Here is a 21729-nt window from a genome sequence, read left to right on the forward strand (position 1 = left end):
CCTGCCATCAGTTTGCTTGACCCACTTTCCATTTGACCCTTCGACACTAGGCTTGAAGGAAATGAGTTTGATATCTGGCCCTGCTTGCTTGGCTTCACCAAGTTTCACCATGGGTCGTCTTGGATCAGGATATCTCATGGGGTCGAAAGCCCTTCTTAGCTTACCCACCTGATGATTTTGGATAGCTTTACAACCATCTCGATGATTTACTCTCCTAACCCTTTCAAGATTTTGAGTTGCCTTCTTGTTGAATACAACACTGCACCGAGGGCACAACATGACTTCCGACTTCTTTTTCTGACACCTTTGGAGGAAGTCAGACAACGTCTCTTCCTCTTGAGGGAAGGCGATTTTGTTATACTCCTCCTGTCGACATTCATCGTCAACCTCCATAGAGGTCTCTTGAGATACCTCGACCATATTGACCTCCATGTGGATATCTTCAATAATATCTAACTTTTGGAATTATATTTGAAGGCCCTCAGTGGCCTTTTCCATCTGGACAAAACCATCAGCGGTTTCTTTGGTGATCATCATTAGCTTTGAACTCTCAACGTCCTCAGCGTTGGAGGCATCAACATTTTTGTTGGTGATATCTCCTGCAACCTTTTGAGCGAAATTATCAAGAGGCGTTTGCTCGAAGTATTCATGAACCTTTGCCATAACAGGTCCATTGACGAAGTCCTCAATGACTTCAGTCATGTTGAAATCTTCAGTGACTTCAATAAGGTTCACTTCTTCTAGTTCAGTATAATGTGCCTCAGCTACGTGTAGCATATCGGAGTCGATCTTCATCTAGCTCCGTGTTTTGTCTCCGAACTTGAGTCTTCCTTCCTGGATGACATTTTGCACAAGATCCCTGAAAAGGAAACATTGAGACGTTTTATGACCCCAAAAACCATGTGTCGCATTACGCGAAAAACCGGCGGAAAAACGAAACAACAGAGCCGCCACCGTGCGTTATTTATCCCAAAAGAGGGAAAGGAAACGCTCGAAGTAAACCTAGAAAAGACATGGTCTCGCGACCAGAGAAAGATGGGATCGGGAGTCGGTTATGCGAAGGGAAGGTATTAGCACCCCTACGCATCCGTCGTACTCGACGGGATCCACGCACAAAAGAATAGAAGAAAGGTTGCTAAAACTGCTCACAAACTGCACACAAAGCTGGAAGGAAACACAGAAAGACAAGAGAAACTAACTCGGCAGGATATCGCACCCTGGGCCTACGTAGTCTGTCAGACATAGACATCAGAGTCGACATAGTTCGGGACAGGGGGAAACGTGCTCGCTAGGATGTCGCATCCTATGCATACGTATCTTCTCTAACCAGAGAAGAATCAGAGCACTCGTAGCTCGGCTAACGCACGCCAAACAAAACACAAACACAAACAGGAAACCGACTGCCAATCGTTGGACTTACGTCAGACTCTACACAAACAGGCAAACCTGGAAACCAAATGCCAATCGCTGGACTTACATCAGACTCCAACAAGCAAACAAGACACAGGAAACCAACTGCCAATCGCTGGACTTACGTCAGACTCCAAACACACACAAAGGGGGTTGAAAAAGCAAAAGGTTGCCCGAAGAGATCAGCTCATCTCCTGCCTACGTACCTCATCTGGTATGAGGATCAGGGCGACGTAGTTCCCCTAAACAGGGAAAAAGGACTAGCCTAACCAGATACAAAGGGAGACACAAACTACTAGGGAGACTACGACTCAAGCCTAGAGGTTGTCATGCATACGATCCCTAAGTTAAGGTTTCTATCTAACTTGCACAGGGAGCAAGCTATCCTAAACAGCACAAGCAAATACATACAAGCACACAAAACAAGCACACACACTATATGCACACAATTGGGCTCATACAAGGTTAGGCTGTGAAACACAAGCCAACTGGAATGGGGTGTGATTAGCTCTTAACCCTAACATTGAGAGTTAGGGTGAAGCAGATGAAATGGGAAGTGAGGGTAAGACCTCACAGCTCTTATCCCTGGCCTGGGAGAGCTTCAGACAAATGAAAGTGCGGGAGTTCAGAAAGTAGGAACTCTTCTCCACATATGACTGACACAACAAAGATCTTGGGTTAATATCCATAATGCCTCAACACATGGTGTGAGCAAAGTGGATGAAACACTGAATAGCAGGAGATGGATTTCACATCTCTTTTATCTGCCAATTGCCTCATAAGAGGACTTTTCCTGCTTGGCACAAAAGTAAACAAACACAAGCATTGCCTCTTAAGGAGGGCTTCAGACAGGTGCCTGCCCACATAACAGGACAGGTCTTCCAGACTACATGAAGTCAGAGAGTTATACCTCAGTGGTTAAGCAACCAAGCAAAGCAAAAGCAAGTTCAAAAGAACTCAAAGCAACTTAGGTACCTGAAAAAAATCTAAACCAATCAGTTCAACTGTACAGACAAACAGTCAACAGGCAATAACAAACAGACAAAGCATCAGGTAACAATGTGCAAGCCACAAGGCAAACTCAAATGAGTTAGCATTAACCTACAAAACACACAAGTGTTAGTAATCAAAAGCAAACATCAATGCTCAAATGAGGAAGCATCATCAACTATGGACTTGGATGCTTAAACCTGAAATCAAAGCCCACATGTAAGCCACAAACTACTAGGTCAAAGCCTAGGGTCAAAGATGGAGAAAAAAGTCAAAACAGAACATGAAATTTAACATGAATCATCTTCATTCAATCAAGAACAAATCTCAAAAAGCCTCACATCAAAATCATTAATCATATTCATTTCATGAGCAAAACATGGCAAGGCATGCAAATGGTGATCACATTGAGACATCAGAAGAAACAAATGCACATTAAATCAAGAATGACTCAAATAATCTTGGCAAAATTCATGAGTAAACAGGACATATAACATGATCATCACACAAAAAATTAGAGGCATTGGACATCATTAGGCATGGCAATCACATAGCATAAGTCAAGATAATCACAACAAGCACATGTGTGACACAAATTGTCACACCAAGTTAGCATAGGCATAAAATAGGGATGGATCATGGTAAAAACCTCAAAAAATCATGAGCAATCACAACATCCATAACATGCATCATACAAAATATCAGGACAATTGGAGCTCATTTGACATGGCAAAAACATCATTCAAGTTGAACATCACAAGGTGTGACACAAATTGTCACACCTAACTTAGCATAATCATAAAACAGTCATGGTAATTGATAAAAAATACCAAATAAACACCAAAATGTCAATAAAAGTGTCTATTTATAGCATGCAAAATTTCATAAGCATTGGACAAGAATCAAGCATTTCACAAAGGATATAGCATGGCAAGGTCAAGCAAGCATACATGTTCAAATTCCTTAGACAAAATAATTTCCAGGCCAGGCACAATTTGCATTTTTATGATCATAAAAAACTAGACAAGATAAGGATCATGATGCAAAAAACCTCATAATTTTTGGATGAATTTTCAATTTATTGTGACTTTATGAAGTTGAGAAAAAATGAAATGGAAATGTGAAACCAAGACATGAAATGATGAAGAAATGATGAAAAACACAAGGCAATGTGGAAAATGCGCTCAGCAGGATTCGAGCCATGTACAATTTCAAACTCAAATGCGCGCCTAATGCAAAACGATGGCGTTTCAACATGTAAAACCCTAACGCGCGCATGCACATATTTGAAAATCCGCAGGAAATCAAGATGAACTCGCAGAAAAATCCGTATGTAGGCTATGCGTTCCGCAGGAAAACTTGCAGGAAAACTGGACATGCATATGAACATGATGAAGATCATGAAGATCTTCATCCAAATTTTTCCAGAAAAATCCAAACGTTCCAGAAATCCACAAAAATTACACCAAACGATTTGTCATGCATCATACATCAAAGATCAATAATCATTTCATGGAAAAACATCATCAAACGCATGGATCGAAGGAAATAAAAAACAACATCCAAACTTGAATCACATGGATCTTTGCGTACAATGCATCATTTCAACTCATTCAAAGCTCAGATTCATCACCAATCTATGAACTATACAATAGGCACAACAATTTTGAGAATTAAAGAGGTCGAAAATGTAACCTCTTGATGAACAGCAGCTGGATTCACGTGTTTCAAGGCTTGGCAATGCTTCAATCCTTCTCCAATGTGCTTAGGGAAGTAAATGATGATGAATTGGAAGCTTGAATGCACACGAATCTTGCTCAATCTTCACTTGCCATGGAAGCTCCACACCTTGAACATGAACAAAATAGGCACGATTTCCTCAGTTTCCAAGTGCAAATGTGCTCAATTATAGCTCAGGATGATGAAATGATCAATGGAAAGTGCTTGTGTTTGAAGAATTTTGGAGAAAAAAGTGAGAGAAAATTTTGAGAATTTGTGAAATCTAGATCTAGAATTGGTAATTGTGATGCAATCAGTTATGATTAAGGCTATATAGTCCATGCTAATCGTGTTTAGGCAATGGTTTAAGCAAATGCAAATGAGATTAGGGACTTTGTGGTGTGAATGCAAAAAATCAATTTCATACTCCATGCACCCTCATGCACGTGAACAGTGCATGTGCAAGGCCAAAATCCACTTAAAATGTGTTCATGCAAGCTTTGGAAGTGATATTGTATGCATATATTCAACCAAAATGAGTTTATGAAATATCTTCCCAAAATCTTCATGAATGAGCCAATGCCATGCAAATGAGATTTCATGCCAAATGATTGTATGCTTGGAAAATACATGTTACAAGGATCAATGTGCAAAAAGAACCACTCAAATTGGAGTTTTGGTTTGAAAGTTATGCTCATTTGAAGTCTAAACCACACTTTGCCATGTTTGAACCATATCTCATCAACCACACATGAGAAATTCATGATCTTGGACTTTTTGGAAATGGGAGAGAAAGATATTCAACTTTCATGTTGGACAAAATTTAACTTGAAGCTTTCTTGATGATGTAATATTGAGTTGAAGTTGGTCCAAAACCTTTCCATTTTTGGAAAACTCAAATTACAGGTCACTTGCTATTTTGGGAAAGTTTTGATCTGACTTCAAATCCTTCAATGTTGATGTTTGAAATGTCATATGAGACTTGTTTGAACATGAATGAGGCATCTCTAACCATTTCCCACCTCCAAATCCATAGTTGAACTGACAGTTGACTTTTGTTGACTTTTTAGGGTTTCAGATGATTTGCACATGGACTGATGATCTCTGAGCCTCCAATACTTGGCCAAACCACTTCAAAATGATCCTTGAATCAAATTAACTCATAGGAATCAACCCTAGGGCTTTGATATCATGGAAAAATGCTCTTGTTGCCTTGCATAGTTGAACCTCCTGACCAGTCTTGCCTGATGACATGATGGACTATGCAATTGACAATGCAATGTTAATGACCTAAGCATGAAAATGTATATACAAATAGGAGGTGATACACCATGGTATTTGCAAAACCCTCTTTTCTTTCTTTGATTTGAAGGGGGTACTTTAGCACCTGGAGGTACTATCATTTGACCATCTTTGAATAACAAATAAAAAATTTCGTCACATTTTGTAACGTCGAATGTATAAGTTTTCTTAGGAAATTTATCACTCTTTTCTGGTTAGACAGGATTTTTTCCATACGAAGGTGCTAAAACTTTGCACGCATATGGTGGCCCTTGCGTCAATTCAGCAAGCTCGATCTCATTGTCGTCGAAGTCTGAAAGTCCGTGACAGGAACCTTCATCATCATTCCTGAACTCGAAATAGGCTACCCTTTTACCTCTATTTTCCCAAGCCTTTTCTTCCTTCAAACGTTCCAAGTGTCGAACCCTGACATCCAATTAGGACGTATCCCTCAGGTATTAAGTATCTAATTTCTTCCTAATTGAATAGTTAAGGCCCCCAGCGGGCATTTCGACCAGTTCATGCTCTGGTATTTGTGTAAAACACCTAGCTTTGAGTAATTGAAACCTATTGAGATAGTGATCAATTAGCTCAGTGAACTTTCGCTTGATACTAGGTAATTCCTTCAAACTTATCTACGTTTACCCCATGTAAAACTGTTCATGGAACATTTTTTTTCAGTTGGTTCTAAGTATGGATCAAACTTTAGGGCAAGGTGGTGAACCATGTGAAAGCATTATTTGTGAGAGAACTTGGAAAAAAAATTGTCCTAAGGCTCTCATTGTTTGACATATCTTCAGCCTCAATTAAATATCTAGCCACATGCTCGATAGTGGATTCAGTGGTATCCCCAAAAAACTTAATGAATTTTGGGATTTTGGTTCTAGGGGGTGCTTCTGCCTGCAATATATACTCTGAAAAAAGTGACGTATAATTTGGCCTTCTAAGGCCGAAATTTACTCAATTTCAAACCATAATTCTTTCGACTATAGTTGCTAGATTATTATCTGCTGCCACATCATCATGTCGAACTTGCCATATGATCTCATCAGCATTTTGGTTTCTATTCACCATTAATACCCTTGGTTCCCTGGGTATTTGTGGTTCGACCCTAGGCGGTATTGCTACTACCCCTTGGTTTTGTGGGATCTGGTTAATAGTGAGGTCTTCTTCAAAAGTGGCCTCTTGATTTTCTCTTACCCAATATCTAGGAGGGTGTCGTTGGTGCTGAGGTACACCAAGGAATTCGGACACTCGTGCCATCTGTGATGTCATTTGTTGATTCGACTGAGTCGTATTTTGAATCAGAGAATTCAATATGATGGTCAAAGTCTGAGTCAACGTTTGAACTATTTCATGGTTGCTTTTGTCCATCTGTTGCCTCCATGTTGTCGTAGAGTTATTGGTAAGAGTAGGTAGTTGTGTTGGGTGTCTCAAACCTGAAGATTGGTTAGTTCGTCCCATGTTAAACCTAGACCCTTGTACTGGAGAATTCATGTTAACCATTGGTTCTAAAAAAGTAGAACCAACGTTGTGTAAATTGGTCATTACTGAAGTTGGCATTCCATACAGTTGTTCTCGACTACCAAATGGTATTGAGAAACTAGGGGGTACCAACGGCCTACTTGGAATATCTCTAATTAATGGGGGAGTATAAGGAGGTCCCCTAGGCCCAATGTAGGTTAAAACTGGTTCAGTGTGGGAGATCGAATGCGTAGCATCGAACTCACCATAGACAGAACTACTTCGAACACTTGTGTTGTGGTCGAGTTTTCCCATATCTAAGAAGAAGGGGGCGTCACATTACTGGTTGATCGATTTTAAGAGTTTCGGGTATCTGACACGTTCACATTTGCCATCCTCGTATGGGATTCTCTCCCTGTTCGTTGTTCGTTGTTTATGGCTATTTTACTACTTCTTAATAACATACAATGAATCTTTTCCCCCAAAAAAAAACTTAACAACCAAAACTACATACATGTCGTAACGTTAGCACTGGTCCCATCAGGTGTGCCAATTTGTTTACCTTGAAAATTAGTAAACAACCGCTGATCTTCCAAATTGCTAAATTTGGTTACTTGCAGGATCGATCATATTGATCCTAGGACATGTGCTAATTGTTTTGAAAATGAGTTTTGGTAGTAAAGAACACTCCAATAATAAGCGCAAAATTAGAGTTTGAAAACTAATAAAAAGGCCGATATGAATGAGAGAAATTGTAAAGGACTTGTAACAATAAACAACTGACAAAAGTAAATGTTGAAAGCAAGGAAATTTTAAGACTGTAAATGACGAAGTAAAAGAAGAGTGTTTGGAATGAAGAAATAAAGAAGTATATTTCTGGAAGGAAAAAAGTAACGATAAATTTGTATTGCTTTGAAGTAACTAACAATGGTGTAAACAAACGTACATTCTGTGATTTACGATTCTTCTTCACACAAGTACTTGGTAAATTTACAGGTTTTTGTACATACTTTGACACACACTTTTCTAACACTAAGACCCTATATTTATACTGGATCGAGGTAACCGTTTCTGATGGTTTTTCAATCACGCCGAGACACATGGCACCTTGCATGTACGCAATTATCTACTATGCTTCACGTGTACTCTCAATGGTTTCTGATAAGGGCGAAGTTCCCTCCCTTATTTGAATTTTGAATCTTTGATCGAAAACCATTTTCAACCGTTTTAAGAGATATTTCTGGAGTCTCAACTGTATGTTGATCCCTATTACCCTTGCCCAATCGAATCACCCCCAGCTGGTTGAATACCACCCCCTGGTCGGAAATAGTTATACATATAATTTCCTTTTTTGGTAATTCTTAATGGCCGTCGAAAATATGAGATAACAGACCCCTAGTGGTTTTAGCATCTGGTGTGGATCTAACGGCCTAGAATGAGATCCCTATTGTTAGTTTCGATGGTTTGGTTAAGGCCCAAAAGGTCCTTATGGCCCAAAAACCTTGTCCCTTGGTGGGCCGTTGGAGTAAAAGGAAAAATAATAGTAAGGGAATCCTGGTTTTTTCTTCTAATAGATCTTCTGAGAAGAAAGGGAAGTGTGATTTTTTCTCTGGGGATCTAGGTCACTCTTTGTTCTCTATCCCGATGGTTCCTTGGCTGGCGTTTATAGCGAATTCTCATTCTCAGTGTTTCGTTCAGAGTTTCAGCAACTCTTTGTCGTCCTTATGTAGCCAATGAAAAATTCTTCTTCAATCCTTGTCTCAAAAGTCTATATTGCAGGTCACTGAGTCTAAAGATTCTAACCTCAGGTGCTTTTCTGTTACTGATTCAGAGGCCAATCAAGGCAACAAGAGGTTTAGGGTAGATATGGATTCCAAGGTTTTGAAGAAAGTTTGGGAGATTATCACTTCTCTTGGCATTTTTGGAGATGGTAGAAAAGCAGATTATGAGGATGAAATTAGGAAGATGGAGGACAGGGACAAAGAAGGCAAGGACAAAAGGGACAAAGTTATTATTGTTGCTCAATGAACGTTCTGTCATATAATATCAGAGGGGGAGGAAGTGTTATCAAGATAAAAAGGGTTGCTCAATTAATTCTAACAAGCAAGGCGAGTGTTTGCTTTATTCAAGAAATTAAGTTGGTTTCTATGAATGTCAATCTAGCTGCCTCTTTGTAGGGAAGTTCGGAGGTGGAATGGTTAGATTTTGGAGTTATAGGGGCGGTGGGTGGTGTAGCAATCATGTGGAGGAAGGATTTTCTTAATATCTATTTTAGCTTCAGGGGAGAAGGTTATGTGGGGGTCAATGTTGTTTGGAGGGGTCAAGAGATTTTATTTGTGAATGTTTACTTTCTTTGTCGTTATGATCTCAAGAAGAGACGGGGGAGGGACTTCCTGGTTTTGAAGGGGGAGTGGATAGTGGGGGGGGGGGGATTTCAATGATGTGTCTTGCTATGAAGAAAGGAAAGGTGCAATTGAAGGGGGCGTAGGTAGGGAGATGGTGGACTTTTGTTGGTTCATTGCATAACTGAATTGTGTAGATGTTCCCTTTATTGGTGGCCATTTCACTTGGTTTAATAAGGTTGGGTCTTCCATGAGCATATTGGATAGATTTCTGATCTCTGAAAATTTGATTTTGAGTTGGAATATTGTTGGCCAGATTGTTGGTACCAGGGATATATCTGATCATTATCCTATTTGGTTAAAAGCGAGTAGTGAGAATTGGGGTCCAAAGCCTTTCAAATTCAACAATTGTTGGCTTAATCATAAATATTTTGCGAGGTTAATCGAGGAAGAATGGTTGTCTTTCAAGGTTTTGGAAAGAGGTGATTTTTTCTTAAAAGAGAAATTGAGGATGTTGAAGCTTAGCTTGAAGAAGTGGAATGTTGAGGTTTTCAGGTGGATTGATCTAAAGGTGGAAGAGGCGGTGAAAGAGTTGAACGTGCTTGATTTTAGGGCTAGTAACTCAGAAGTGTTACCTTTAGGTTACTTGGAAGCCAAGAGAGATCTTGCTTCTTCAGTGGTTTCGAACCATCTTAACTTGAATGAGAGCTTTCTCAGACAGAAGTCTAGAGCGATATGGCTGAAGGAAGGAGATAGAAATTATAATTTTTTTCACAGGGAAATGAGAGGTAGGTTAAGAAGGAATCATATCTCCTTTGCTAATACCTCTGCTAGTAGGAAATAGACGATGGAAAAAGTCAAAAGTGAGGTTTAGAACTTTTTTGAGGCGAATTTTCAAGAGGAGTTTAGTTCCATACCTGTGCTTAGTGATGTAGAGATGGAATATCTCTCTATTTTTGATAGCAAGCTTCTTGAGATAGCGTTTACGGACGAGGAAGTAAAGATTGCGGTTTGGATTTTTAATGGCTCTAAAAGCCTAGGGCCTGATAACTTTAGCTTCATTTTTTTGCAAAATTGTTGGGAGTCTGTCAAGACGGATATAGTTTCGTTTGTTTTAGAGTTCTATTCTAATCCTTCTCTAACCAAGGCGGCAACGACTTCGTTCATCACGCTAGTCCTTAAGATCAGCAATCCACAAAATTTGGTAAACTATAGACCTATTTGTCTGGTCAACAACTTTTAGAAGATCTTGTCCAAGGTTCTAGCTTCTTGTTTGAAGAAGGTCATTGGGAGTCTCATATCAGTTGAGCAATCGTATTTCATTTCAGGAAGGAGTATGTCTGATGGTGTTATGGTGGTCAATGAAATTTTGGACCTTGCTAAACGTACTAATAGGGAGTGCATGGCTTTGAAGATTGATTTCGAAATAGCTTATGACTATGTAAGCTGGAGTTTCTTAAGGTATGTCTTGAGAAAGCTGAACTTCGGTGTTATGTGGCTTAAATGGATGGAGGATCTCATTTTTAAAGGTTCCATGTCGGTTCTCGTTAATGGTAGCGCTACCAATGACTTTGAGGTAGGCAAGGGGTTGAGGCAAGGAGACCCATTATCCCCTTTTGTCTTTATCATCGTTATGGAAGGTCTTATTAGACTTATTAAGAAGGCAGTGGAGAAGAACTTGTTCAAAGGATTTATGGTGAATGAAGCAATTTCTTATAATACTGTACAGTTCATAAATGATACTCTTATTATTGGTGAGGGTGATTGGGATGAACTTTGGTGCATTAAGTCTCTTCTAAGAGGGTTCAAAATGGTGTCGGGATTGAGGGTTAATTTTTTCAAAAAGTAGCATTTGTGGCGTCAATCTGAAACATGAGTTCTTGGAAGTGGCATCTGTTTTTCTACATTGCGGGATTCATTCTCTTCCTTTCAAATTTTTGGGCATTTTGGTGGGTGATAGTCTGAGGAAAGCAAAGTCATGGAAAGATGTTGTTGATCACTTAATGAATAGATTAGTAGTGCATAGAGGTAGGAATTTGTTGGTATATGGCATAGTGGTTTTGATAAATTCAGTGTTTTACGCTTTGCTGGTTTTTAGTTGTCTTTCTATAAGGCTCATGCGGTTGTCATTAAGGAAATTGTCCAAATCATATTGATTGGATAAGTTGGAAGACAATTTGTTTACCGAATAAGAAGGGAGGATTGAGTATAAAGGATGTCGCTTCTTTCAATATGTCTCTCTTGTTGAAGTGGAAATGGAGGTTTAGTAAGGATGAAAGGGCGTTATAGAAGTGAATTTTAGAGCACATGTATTCGTCTTCTTTATCTAACTTATCTTTGACAGTGTTGTCCAATGATGGGGCTGGAGGCCTTAAAAATAACTCTATTTGATGGAGGGATATTATATCTTTGGGGTTTGACAATGAGAAGTCTTTGGATCAGTTTGTTGATAATATTATCGGCACCTTGGGCGTAGGAAGGAGAATTTATTTTAGGCATATTGCAAGTGGATGGCTAATCAATCCTTGAAGGAAGCTTTTCCCAATTTGTTCCATCTTTTTCCTAATCAAAAGAGTAGTGTGGAAGATTCGGGGTGCTGGTGTGGGGTTGTGTGGAATTGGTCGGTGTCCATTCCTTCCCTCCTTCCTAGTTTGGAGTTGAGTCGTGATTTAGTGGGTCTTGAGACTTTTCTGGCGGAGAAGGCTCCTGTTATTGGGTTGTTGGATAATTTTGAGTAGATTTCTAACGCTTTTGGTGATTTTTATGTTAGCTCTTGCTATGATCTGGTTTACCTTGGAAGTCAACATTGTGTTTTCGAAGAAGAGGTGGTAGTAGCTTCGAAGGAAATGTGGAGCTTCAGGATTCCATTTAATATTCAAACTTTTTCGTGGAGGCTTTTCTTAGACAGGTTAGCTACGAAGGATTAATTGTTGAAGCAATGAATTAATTTTGGAGGTAAGGATCAGGTTTGTGTTATTGGCAATTGCTTTGTAGAAACTTCTCACCATCTCTTTTTGGAGTGCATGTGTGTGGTTAACGTTTGGAAGGGAGTGAAAAGGTGGTTGGGTTTGGAGTTGGTGGGTTCCTCTAATAGTGTAGCTTGTTTTCTTAGTTTCGCTAGTTCGATGCGTAAAAAGATTGGGAATGCATTTGAGAACATTACCTGGTCTTTAACTGTGTGGCCTTTGTAGATTGGTAGAAACAATCGAACTTTTAGAAGTTTGGATTTTAATGTAGAGAATATGATTAACTTCGTTAAACTCCTATCATGAAGATGATTGTGCTCTGAAACTAGATCTTTTATTCCTTATGCTTAGTTTGATTGGTTTTTTTCAACTGTTAGTCGTCTAATACGGATGTAATTTCCAACTTTACAATTTATAAGGATTAGAGTACCTCTTATACTTTTTTAAATTTCATTGCCTATTAAAAAATCAAAAACAATCCGATGCCGAAGGAAATTTTTCCTAGTCAACAATATCTCTCTCTCTCTCTCTCTATCTATCTATCTATCTATCTATCTATCTATCTATCTATCTATCTATCTATATATATATATATATATATATATATATATATATATTATATATATATATATTATAAATATATATATATATATATATATATATATATATATATATATATATACTAAAGTGACATGGTAACAAGATAGCGAGCCTCCAAAACACCGACTCAAACCTATTTTTTAACCGACCAAATAAGGGTAACAAGATAATCCTAAGCAGCTCTTACCAAAAATCTATCACTCAGCCAAACAAGTTTTTTTACAAAAATAACCCAGTTTTCCAAGGAAATTCCCAAAATACCCCTGGTTTCAAAAAAATTCCCAAAATACCTCACTTTTAGGAGGAGTCTCAAATTGAATTGGCGACTCCTCTTAAAACTTGAATGGAGGCGCCAATTGGATTGGCTAGGGCAGGTGCCCTAGCCAATCCAATTGGTGCCTATGTGTAGGACTTAAGAGGAGTCGCCAATTCAATTGGAGACTCCTCCTAAAATTCATTTTTTGTCTTATAAATAGATGCGTTGTGTGACCAATTGTTCCACATCTCATATAATCATTTGGCTATCATGTTTGGTGTTCGTCGCTGATACGGAAAGGTGATTTATGCGAGAGACAAACCTCAAATGCTGATGCTGTTTTGGAACATCACCACGTTCGATCAACTGAAGAGGGAGTTGGTTCGATGGTGAGATGGGAAAATACCATAAGGGAAAAAAATCAGAAGTATTGAGAAACTTGACAGTATCTTTGGTGGGGTGCGAATGAAGACTGATAAGGATGCTAGGGAAATGATGTTCGGTCGAGACGACATCAATTTGATTGTTGTAATCAGTTAGAAATAGTTATGTTTTCAAATGTTTTATACTGATGTTTGTTGCGAAACTCGTTGTAACGAGAACTTAATGATATATAATGATTGAATGTTACAGAAATACAATGTTACAAAAAGCTTAAGACCTAGATGATGCTCCTCGATTGGGCCAATTGTTCTTGTTGTGTCCTGGTTGATGACAAATACTACATAATCTTATCATTTTATCTGTGGAATCCATCTCTGTTTTGATACGTGTGTTGTTTGGCATTCCTTTCTTCTTTCTACGCATCTCGTCATTGTGCCAAACAATATCTCCTTCATATGGAGGCCGATAATCCTCCATTGGTAGTACTGAGAAGCTTTGAGTATATACATTCATGATGGTGTTGGCCTTGTACACATCAGATAAATGGTTGTAAGCGTCTTGACGAGTATAAGCGCATGCTGCAATGACATGGGAGCAAGGTATGCGGAAGGCCTGGAATTTTCCACAATCGCACCAACTTCTGTTTAGTCTAACAGCGTAGGCTAAATTTGGTCTCCCCTCGTTGTTGCCCATTGTTTCCTGGACGCTGAAATTTTGTTTATGACGGTCAAAGACTGTTACAGCGTGTGTGGTAGCTTTGATGCTTTCCTCTTTCATGACCTTCATGCAAACATCGCAACATATGTAAGTTTTTTCTTTTGTTAACTTTTTATCTTTCATCTTCACCAACCCCATTTTATTTTGACATACCAACTTAGTCAAGTGTTTTATTCTTTCTTTTATAGGATGTATCAAGGTTTCGAACTCGGGTCCACGAATATGTCCATATGGACCCGATGATTCAACCTTATGTTGAACTCGTCGGTTTTGGTCATATTAGCAAGATTATGTCTTGGTCTATAGATAACAAATTCATTCTAGTCTTATGCGAAATATGGAGACCAGAGACACACATATTTTGGTTCCCAACCGGTGAGTGTACCGTGACGTTAGAAGACGTCTACATGCTTTTAGGACTACCAATTGAAGGCAACGCTGTTAATGGTAAGACCAACTATGCAAATTCAATTTGCATGGAGCTCTCAGACACTAATTTGTTAGATGATAATGCTAGAGGTCAAGGTATACTACTCTCACGCCTAAAGTCATATTATAATAGTTTATACTTAGATGGGCATTCTACCGAAGATGCTCGAATAATAAAAACTAGGTGTTACATTATGTTGTTAATAAGATCCTTTTTATTTCCCGAAGGTAGTGGTTCTAGCATGCATATTATGTACTTACCTCTACTTAGACATGTAGATAGAATAGGAAGTTACAGTTGGGGATCTGCTTGTCTAGCCTATCTTTATAGCTCGTTGTGCAAAACTCCTACAAAGACACATCTGCATTTTCTGAATGTGCTGTTTTGCTACAAGCATGGGGTTGGTCAAGACTACCGTCTCTAGCACCGGTCAATAACAACCCTTTCACTTTTCCATATGCACAAAAGTAAGTTGTTTAAATTGTTATATCTTTACTTACTTCCTTAAAGTTTATTACCTCAAACTAATTTTTTTTAACTTTTTGGTGTAGATGGTCGGCACGTGGTATGAGTTACAACAGATGTCCGAGACACTGTATTACTCAGTATCGCAACCTGTTGGATCACCTTCGACCGACAGACGTAAGCAAAATAACTTAATTATTTCGTTATATTTTGTTAACTTTTTCTACATTCATTATAATCCTATCTTCTTTAACATTTCAGTTCATTTGGCATCCATACCTTAATTTGGATCATGACCATGAGGTCAACGCTGAAGATGCAGCCGTATGGACAACATGCACACCGATAATACGGTTCACAACTGTGGAGATGCACAACACCGATCGTGTGAAGCTGCAGTTCGGTATGGTCCAGAGTATCCCAGATCCCCCAGCTAGCCTAGTAGAATGGCATCTGCGTAAAGTGAACGACCAATGGAACTTCAATCCATGGAAAAACTTCGCAAGATCGGAGTGTCGCAAATGGAAGCACCGTCATGACCATGTTTTAACTGACGCAGTCATGGCAAATGAGGTAAAACCAAGTCGTACTTATATGGCTTGGTACATATCGGTTGGTTTTCAATTCATCGCCGAAGATATGTACTTATACGATCCACGCCAGGTAAGTTACACACAAGAAGGATCAACATCTAACCCCCAACAACATTCTCAGCCCGGTTACTCACAACCCCCTATCTGTCAAACTTTCCGTTCCACAAACACACAAACATACAACCAAAACATGTCATTCACCCAACCCCAATACCAAGAGCATACCCCATACCATCACCAACAAATTGACCATCAACCTAAGACCCAACATCGCTTCGCACCCACACCATCACCCTACCAAAGTCGCCTTATCCAAAACACCAACCGCCCCTCCTCCTACCGTAGCCAAGAAGCCCAAACATCACAAAACCAAAACACCCCACAACCCTATCTCTACCAAACACCCCAACAACATTTTCAACCTTTCCTCGACGCATCATTCACACCCATGTCTCCCTTCAACCATCCCGGTCGCCCATCCATGAGTCAACCACATCCCAAATTCTCTAGCATGGGTTATGAGCTCAGCTACGGCGGTACACCATCATTGCATACTAAAGACTATGCTGACTTGTCTGAATACCTCAACGGACCTTCTCCTGTAGTTGGTAGTGACGCTCCTGGCCCCTCATATGATCAAACACCGGTGTAGAATCGTCAACGTGGATTAGGGTCAAGGGTTAGGGTAGCTAGAGGATGTGGGACCGGAGGTCGGTTAGGTGATCCCGGTCATCACCATTAGGTTTCTTTGTGTAAACTCCAAACTTTATTAATATCAAGTCGTATTATATCAAATTTATCTTTCACTTATACCATAAAACACAAAAAAAATGTATTTTAGCAGGAATCTCCAATTGAATTATAGGTCACATGTGATAATACTAAAACATTATAGGTCACTTTGGACCAAAGCCATTGAAATGTGAAAAAATCACTTCAAGTGCCCATAACTTTCTCATCAAAAATCCAAATGATGTAAAATTTAAGTCCAAATTCATTGTCTTGAAAAGATCTACAACTTTTATGTTGAAGGTTTTGTCGTTTGAGATTTTTAGGAGGAGTCTCCAATTGAATTAGCGACTCCTCTTAAAACCTACACATAGGTGTCAATTGGATTGGCTAAATTGGATTGGCTAGGGCACCTGCCCTATCCAATCCAATTGGCGCCTCCATTCAAGTTTTAAGAGGAGTCTCCAATTCAATTGGCAACTCCTACTAAAAGTGGGGTATTTTGTGATTTTTTTTAAATTTTGGATATTTTGAGAATTTTCTTGAAAAAGTGGGTTATTTGGGTAAAAAAACCAACCAAACAAACACCACAATAAAATAGAAAATTAAACAACATTAAAGCTCCATTTTGACGGCGATATCAGTCGTTTAAATAAAATAAGAAATTAAACTGATGCACGAGGGAAACTTGAGGCCAAAAATAGCTCAAACCCACCCCTCTCGACTTCAGTTTATGAGGAAGAAGAAAGAAAAGTAGTTCATAGAATATTGAGAGAGGAGAGAGACAGTTGAAAATTCTACGTTACTTTCAAAGCAAAGAGATGTATTAAAACACAAAACGGTAAAGTAATTATTATTAAAAAAACACACACATTGAACTTAATTATTAATTGGTACTACTACATAGCATGACTAATTAATACGTACGATACAAAAGTACTAATGTACAACCTTTCATGTTGTAATCATAATTAAAATCTGAAGTACTTTCAATTTTAAAAGAAATCTGAAGTACTTTCCTCCAATGACATGTTTATAAGATCTTCATTGCACTCATGATGAGTTGTTGTTACCCCATCTTCAAATAGCCATTTTTCCAACAAAGTAAGAGGCACATGTGTTTCCATATTGATTTTCCTTTTCTCTTGGTGGAAGAGATCTAGACCCTCTTTTGTTAAGCTGTCGTTCTCTTCATGAGTTGACCTAAATCGAGATGCAGAATCAGATTTAGTGGAGTTATTAAAGCTGAACAAATCGGAGTCCAAAGCTTGACGATGAAGATGATAATGATGATGATCTTGTGTTGTGCTTTGTGCTCCTTCACTGGAACTCGATCCTCCAGTGGTAACCTGCATGTTGTTGCTGAATATTGTTTCAGCTGATGAGTTAGGTGATTTCATCCAGTTTTCCATCAATCTAGAAATGTTTTCATAGCTTGATGCATATGGAGATGGAATATTAATATGAGCATTTGGTGGATGATTTTCATGCGAAAAACTTGACGAGGGTTTCATCTCTTGAGGAAAAGTTGTTGGGTTTTGTGGAAGGGATAGAGCCTCAGATAAGGCTTGTTTCGCCATTTGAATATCTGTTTGTAGTCTTCTCTCCCATTGTCCCTTCAGCGGCTGCGAACGAGTTTTTCCTTCTGAATCAACATCTTCATGATTATTATCATTACTTTGATTATTGTTCATCTTCTTCTTCAAATGTGTATTCCAATAGTTTTTTATATCATTATCCGTCCTTTGAGGAAGATACGAAGCTATCGCCGCCCATCTGATACATCCAATCCAATCCAACCATCAAATATACTAGTATTTAGATCCTTGTAATACACGAGCTTTTCATGATATATCATACATATAGATATGATTAATATTATATCAAAGTTAGGTAAGGAAAAGAGGTTAAGAATGTAGAAAAGATGAGAGAGGAATTAGGTATAACCTGTTGCCTAGAAGAGCTTGAAGATGAAGAATCATTTTCTCTTCATGATCTGTGAAGTTACCTCGTTTGATACCGGGACGAAGATAGTTTGTCCATCTAAGTCTGCAGCTTTTACTGCATCTCATCAAACCTAGCATAGCACAAAAACAACAAATTAATCAAATTCAGTATATAAAACTAGCCAGCTAGGTTTAACTAAATTGAATGAATAATATACCAGTATTGGTGGGAACTGATCTCCAGTTTCCAGGACCATGTTGTTGAATATAAGAAACTAAGATGATATCTTCCTCAGGAGTCCAAGGTCCTTTCTTAATCCCATATTTCTCAAAACATGGTGGCCTCCCCATTTTCTGAGATGATTGATGTGATCTGATCTAAGAGTTGATGAACCTGCTTTATAGATTATATATAGGAGAAGATTACATAAGCTTCTTGTTCTTACTTTCTTCTCATAAATGCGGAGACAAAACGTCCTCAACTTGAATGAATATTTGTCTTCTATGTACGTGTATATATATACAAAGAGAGAGACATAGAAAGGACAAGTTTAAATTGTAAGCTGCAAAAAGTTTGTTAGTATGAATTAACTCACTCTTATTAATGTTTTTCTTGCTTTGCAATCATATTGATTTTTACTTTATTTTTTAACAAACATATTAATGTTTAAAATGTACTAAATTGACTTTCAAGTACTATGTATGTAGTGGTTGTAGTATCTTCAGTTTTATATATATATATATATATATATATATATATATATATATATATATATTATATATATATATATATATATATATATATATATAATCTTAAAAAACAAAGCTTTTACACACTTAATTAGTTATATTAATTTAATCGATCCGTAAAATAATCGAATTTTGTACCAATGAATGATAATATTGGTAGATGGAGTGGTGGTCGTTAATGAGGTGATTGACTTGGTTAAGAAATCTAAAAAGTTTTTGTCTTGGTTTTTAAAATAGACTTTGAGAAAGCATATGATTCAATTAGCTGTGATTTTATGGATTATATATTTATCAGATTTGAGTTCAATAATATGTGAAGATCTTTGATGAGAGCTTGTGTGTTTATTGATAATCTTGTGGTATTGATGAATTGTTTAGCAAAGCAAGAGATTAATTTCCAAAAAGATCTGAAGCAAAATGATTTTTATCTCTTTTCCTTTTTCTGCTTGTGGCAGTGGGACTTAGTGGTTTGATAAATAAGTTTGTTGACCCAAACCTTCTTTCTAGTGTTAAAGTGAGATCATTTAGTTTAGTTGTGTCACATCTTTACTATGCAGATGATACTTTTATCTTGGATGACCCTTTGGTTGAGAAATTGGGGAGTTTTAAAGTTATCCTTAGGGGTTTTGATAAAGCTTCAAGCATTTGGATTAATTTTTGTAAGAGTAGTTTGATAAGGGTAAATGTGGACCTTGTCTTTTTGGTTTCAGCTAGTGAGTTTCTTCATTGTGATCTTGAGTCCCTTCCTTTCAAGTACTTGGGCTACTTGTAGGGGTAATCCTCATATTGGAGTCACCTGAGATCCTCTAGTTAATTTGCTCTCCAAGAGACTCCATTATTGGCAGCATGTGTTTGTAGTTGAATTATAATTTCTTGTGTCGAACCACCTAGTGTATTGAGTTGTGTTAGTGTCGAAGTGTCGAAGCATGTTGCTTCATACAGGATTTCAACTTAGGCCTATTTTAGTAGTGTTAGTTATTTTGGGCTTTATAGTTCTGGGCTTTGGCTTGAGGTTCAAGTTAATCTAAATCCATAAATAGAGGGAGTAACCCTTATTCTTGAAATGAAGTGAATAGAATATTCATAACATTTGTAGTTCACAGTATTTTGCAGTTGCAAAGTGAATAAGAAATTTCCCACAGTTTGTGGGCAGAGAGAAACTCTGCAGAATTTTATTACTCTTCACCTTCATGGTTCTTTACTCTCTTTCTTTCTCCATTATTGTGGGTGATAACAATCTTGTTCATCAAGATTGATAGAAATTCTCCATAGGTTTTGGTGGATTTCCAACAAATGGTATCATGAGCCTTTGGTTCGAGAAAGGGACCGACTTACTTGTATCGAAAGTCAACGGTGCCATTATGGTGAATAAGAAACGTTTCGTGCGGTACAAGAGTTTGTGGAAGTAAGAAGAGCTTTCACTTGAGGAGTAGCATTGTGGACTCGCATTTGAGGGGGAGTGTTGAGATGTATCAAGTGTGAGTAGTGTGGGTAATAGTCCCACATTGGTTGGAAATATGGAGACTTGAGCATTTATAAGTGAGAGAACCCACCCACCTATCACCTTAAAGGTTTGGGTGAATATGTGGTGTGTTTCTCACAAAGGTGTTACCTTAAAAGAAGAAGTCTCACAATGTTCAATGCTCCCTAGTGAAAAACTCCCTTAATCGATTCGTGGGAAGAAAATCACCATGGCAATGAATCATCCAAACGGGCATTTTCCAGCAAATCTTACGATTCTCAAGAACAACAATTATAAGAATTGATGCAAGCAGATAAAGGTTGTGTTCTGTTATCAAGATCTTTGGAATCTTATGAAGGAATGAGTAGCAACACTTGCAGAAGACGTGACAGATCAAGAAAAGGTTGCACATAAATAATTGAAGAAGAAAGATTATAAAGCTCCCTTTGAAAAGGTTAGTGATGCAGAGTCAGCGAAAGAATCATGTGAAATTCTGGAGAAATGGTTTGGAGGCGCAGATAAGGTGAATAAGGTGAGGTTACAAACTCATAAAAGGACGTATGAATTGCTTCAGATGGAAGACAATGAAAGCATACCTGATTTCTTCACCAAGGTTACGAAACGGGTGAATCAAATCAAGGTATGTGGAGAAGTGTTGACATCAAGATCTGTTATTGGAAAGATCTTGAAGTCGTTGGCTCCAAAGTTCGACCACGTGGTAGTAGCCATAGAAGAGTCGAAAGATTTATCAAAATTGACAAAGGAAGAGCTTCAAGGGACACTTGAATCTCATGAACAAAGAATGGCTGAAAAAGCTGCCGGAAAGTCGAAGAGTGATATGGCTTTGCAGGCTCAATCAACAAAAGAAAGAAAAGGAAAAGGAAGTTGGAATAGAAACAAAGGCAGAGGAGGTTACAACAATTTTACTGGTCGAAATCAGCAAGAAGGGAATTGGTCAAATCAGAGAAAACCTTGGAACCAAGGCAACCAAAGAGGTGGCGTTGCAGGTAGAGGAAGAGGTGGTGGTCAAAAGTCAGACAAGATTCACATTCAGTGTTACAATTGTCAAAGGTATGGTCACTATTCTAGTGATTATCCAGAAAAGCAGAAGAATCAAGAAACTTATGCAAAGTTGGCGAAACATGAAGAAGAAGAGACGTTGCTGATGGTTACAACAAGAGATGAAGAGAGATTCAAGGACCAGTGGTACTTTGACTCAGGATGC

The 21729-nt window shown here is 38.3% G+C and overlaps 1 protein-coding gene across 1 annotated transcript; it reads right to left on the minus strand.

Moving 5' to 3' along the window:
- Window positions 1–17248: 17248 nt before the first annotated feature.
- LOC127073797 (myb-related protein 306) lies at window positions 17249–18760 on the minus strand. Its single transcript, XM_051015020.1, has 3 exons — window positions 18511–18760; window positions 18294–18423; window positions 17249–18122 (listed from the first exon to the last, which is right to left on the minus strand). Exons 1-3 carry the CDS (start codon window positions 18641–18643, stop codon window positions 17342–17344), a joined length of 1044 nt encoding a protein of 347 aa, XP_050870977.1. The 5' UTR covers window positions 18644–18760; the 3' UTR covers window positions 17249–17341.
- Window positions 18761–21729: the final 2969 nt, after the last annotated feature.

The sequence above is a fragment of the Lathyrus oleraceus genome, chromosome 4 (genome assembly GCF_024323335.1).
Source record: "Lathyrus oleraceus cultivar Zhongwan6 chromosome 4, CAAS_Psat_ZW6_1.0, whole genome shotgun sequence".
Taxonomy (NCBI): Eukaryota; Viridiplantae; Streptophyta; class Magnoliopsida; order Fabales; family Fabaceae; genus Lathyrus; species Lathyrus oleraceus.

Excerpts from the sequence above, each read along its gene's own strand:
- LOC127073797 (XM_051015020.1), bottom strand. The coding sequence starts at position 18,643 with ATGGGGAGGCCACCATGTTTTGAGAAATATGGGATTAAGAAAGGACCT. Across the intron at positions 18,424-18,510 it reads ATCAGTTCCCACCAATACTG|GTTTGATGAGATGCAGTAAA; the intron begins GTATATTATTCA and ends GTGCTATGCTAG. Across the intron at positions 18,123-18,293 it reads CAAGCTCTTCTAGGCAACAG|ATGGGCGGCGATAGCTTCGT; the intron begins GTTATACCTAAT and ends TGGATGTATCAG.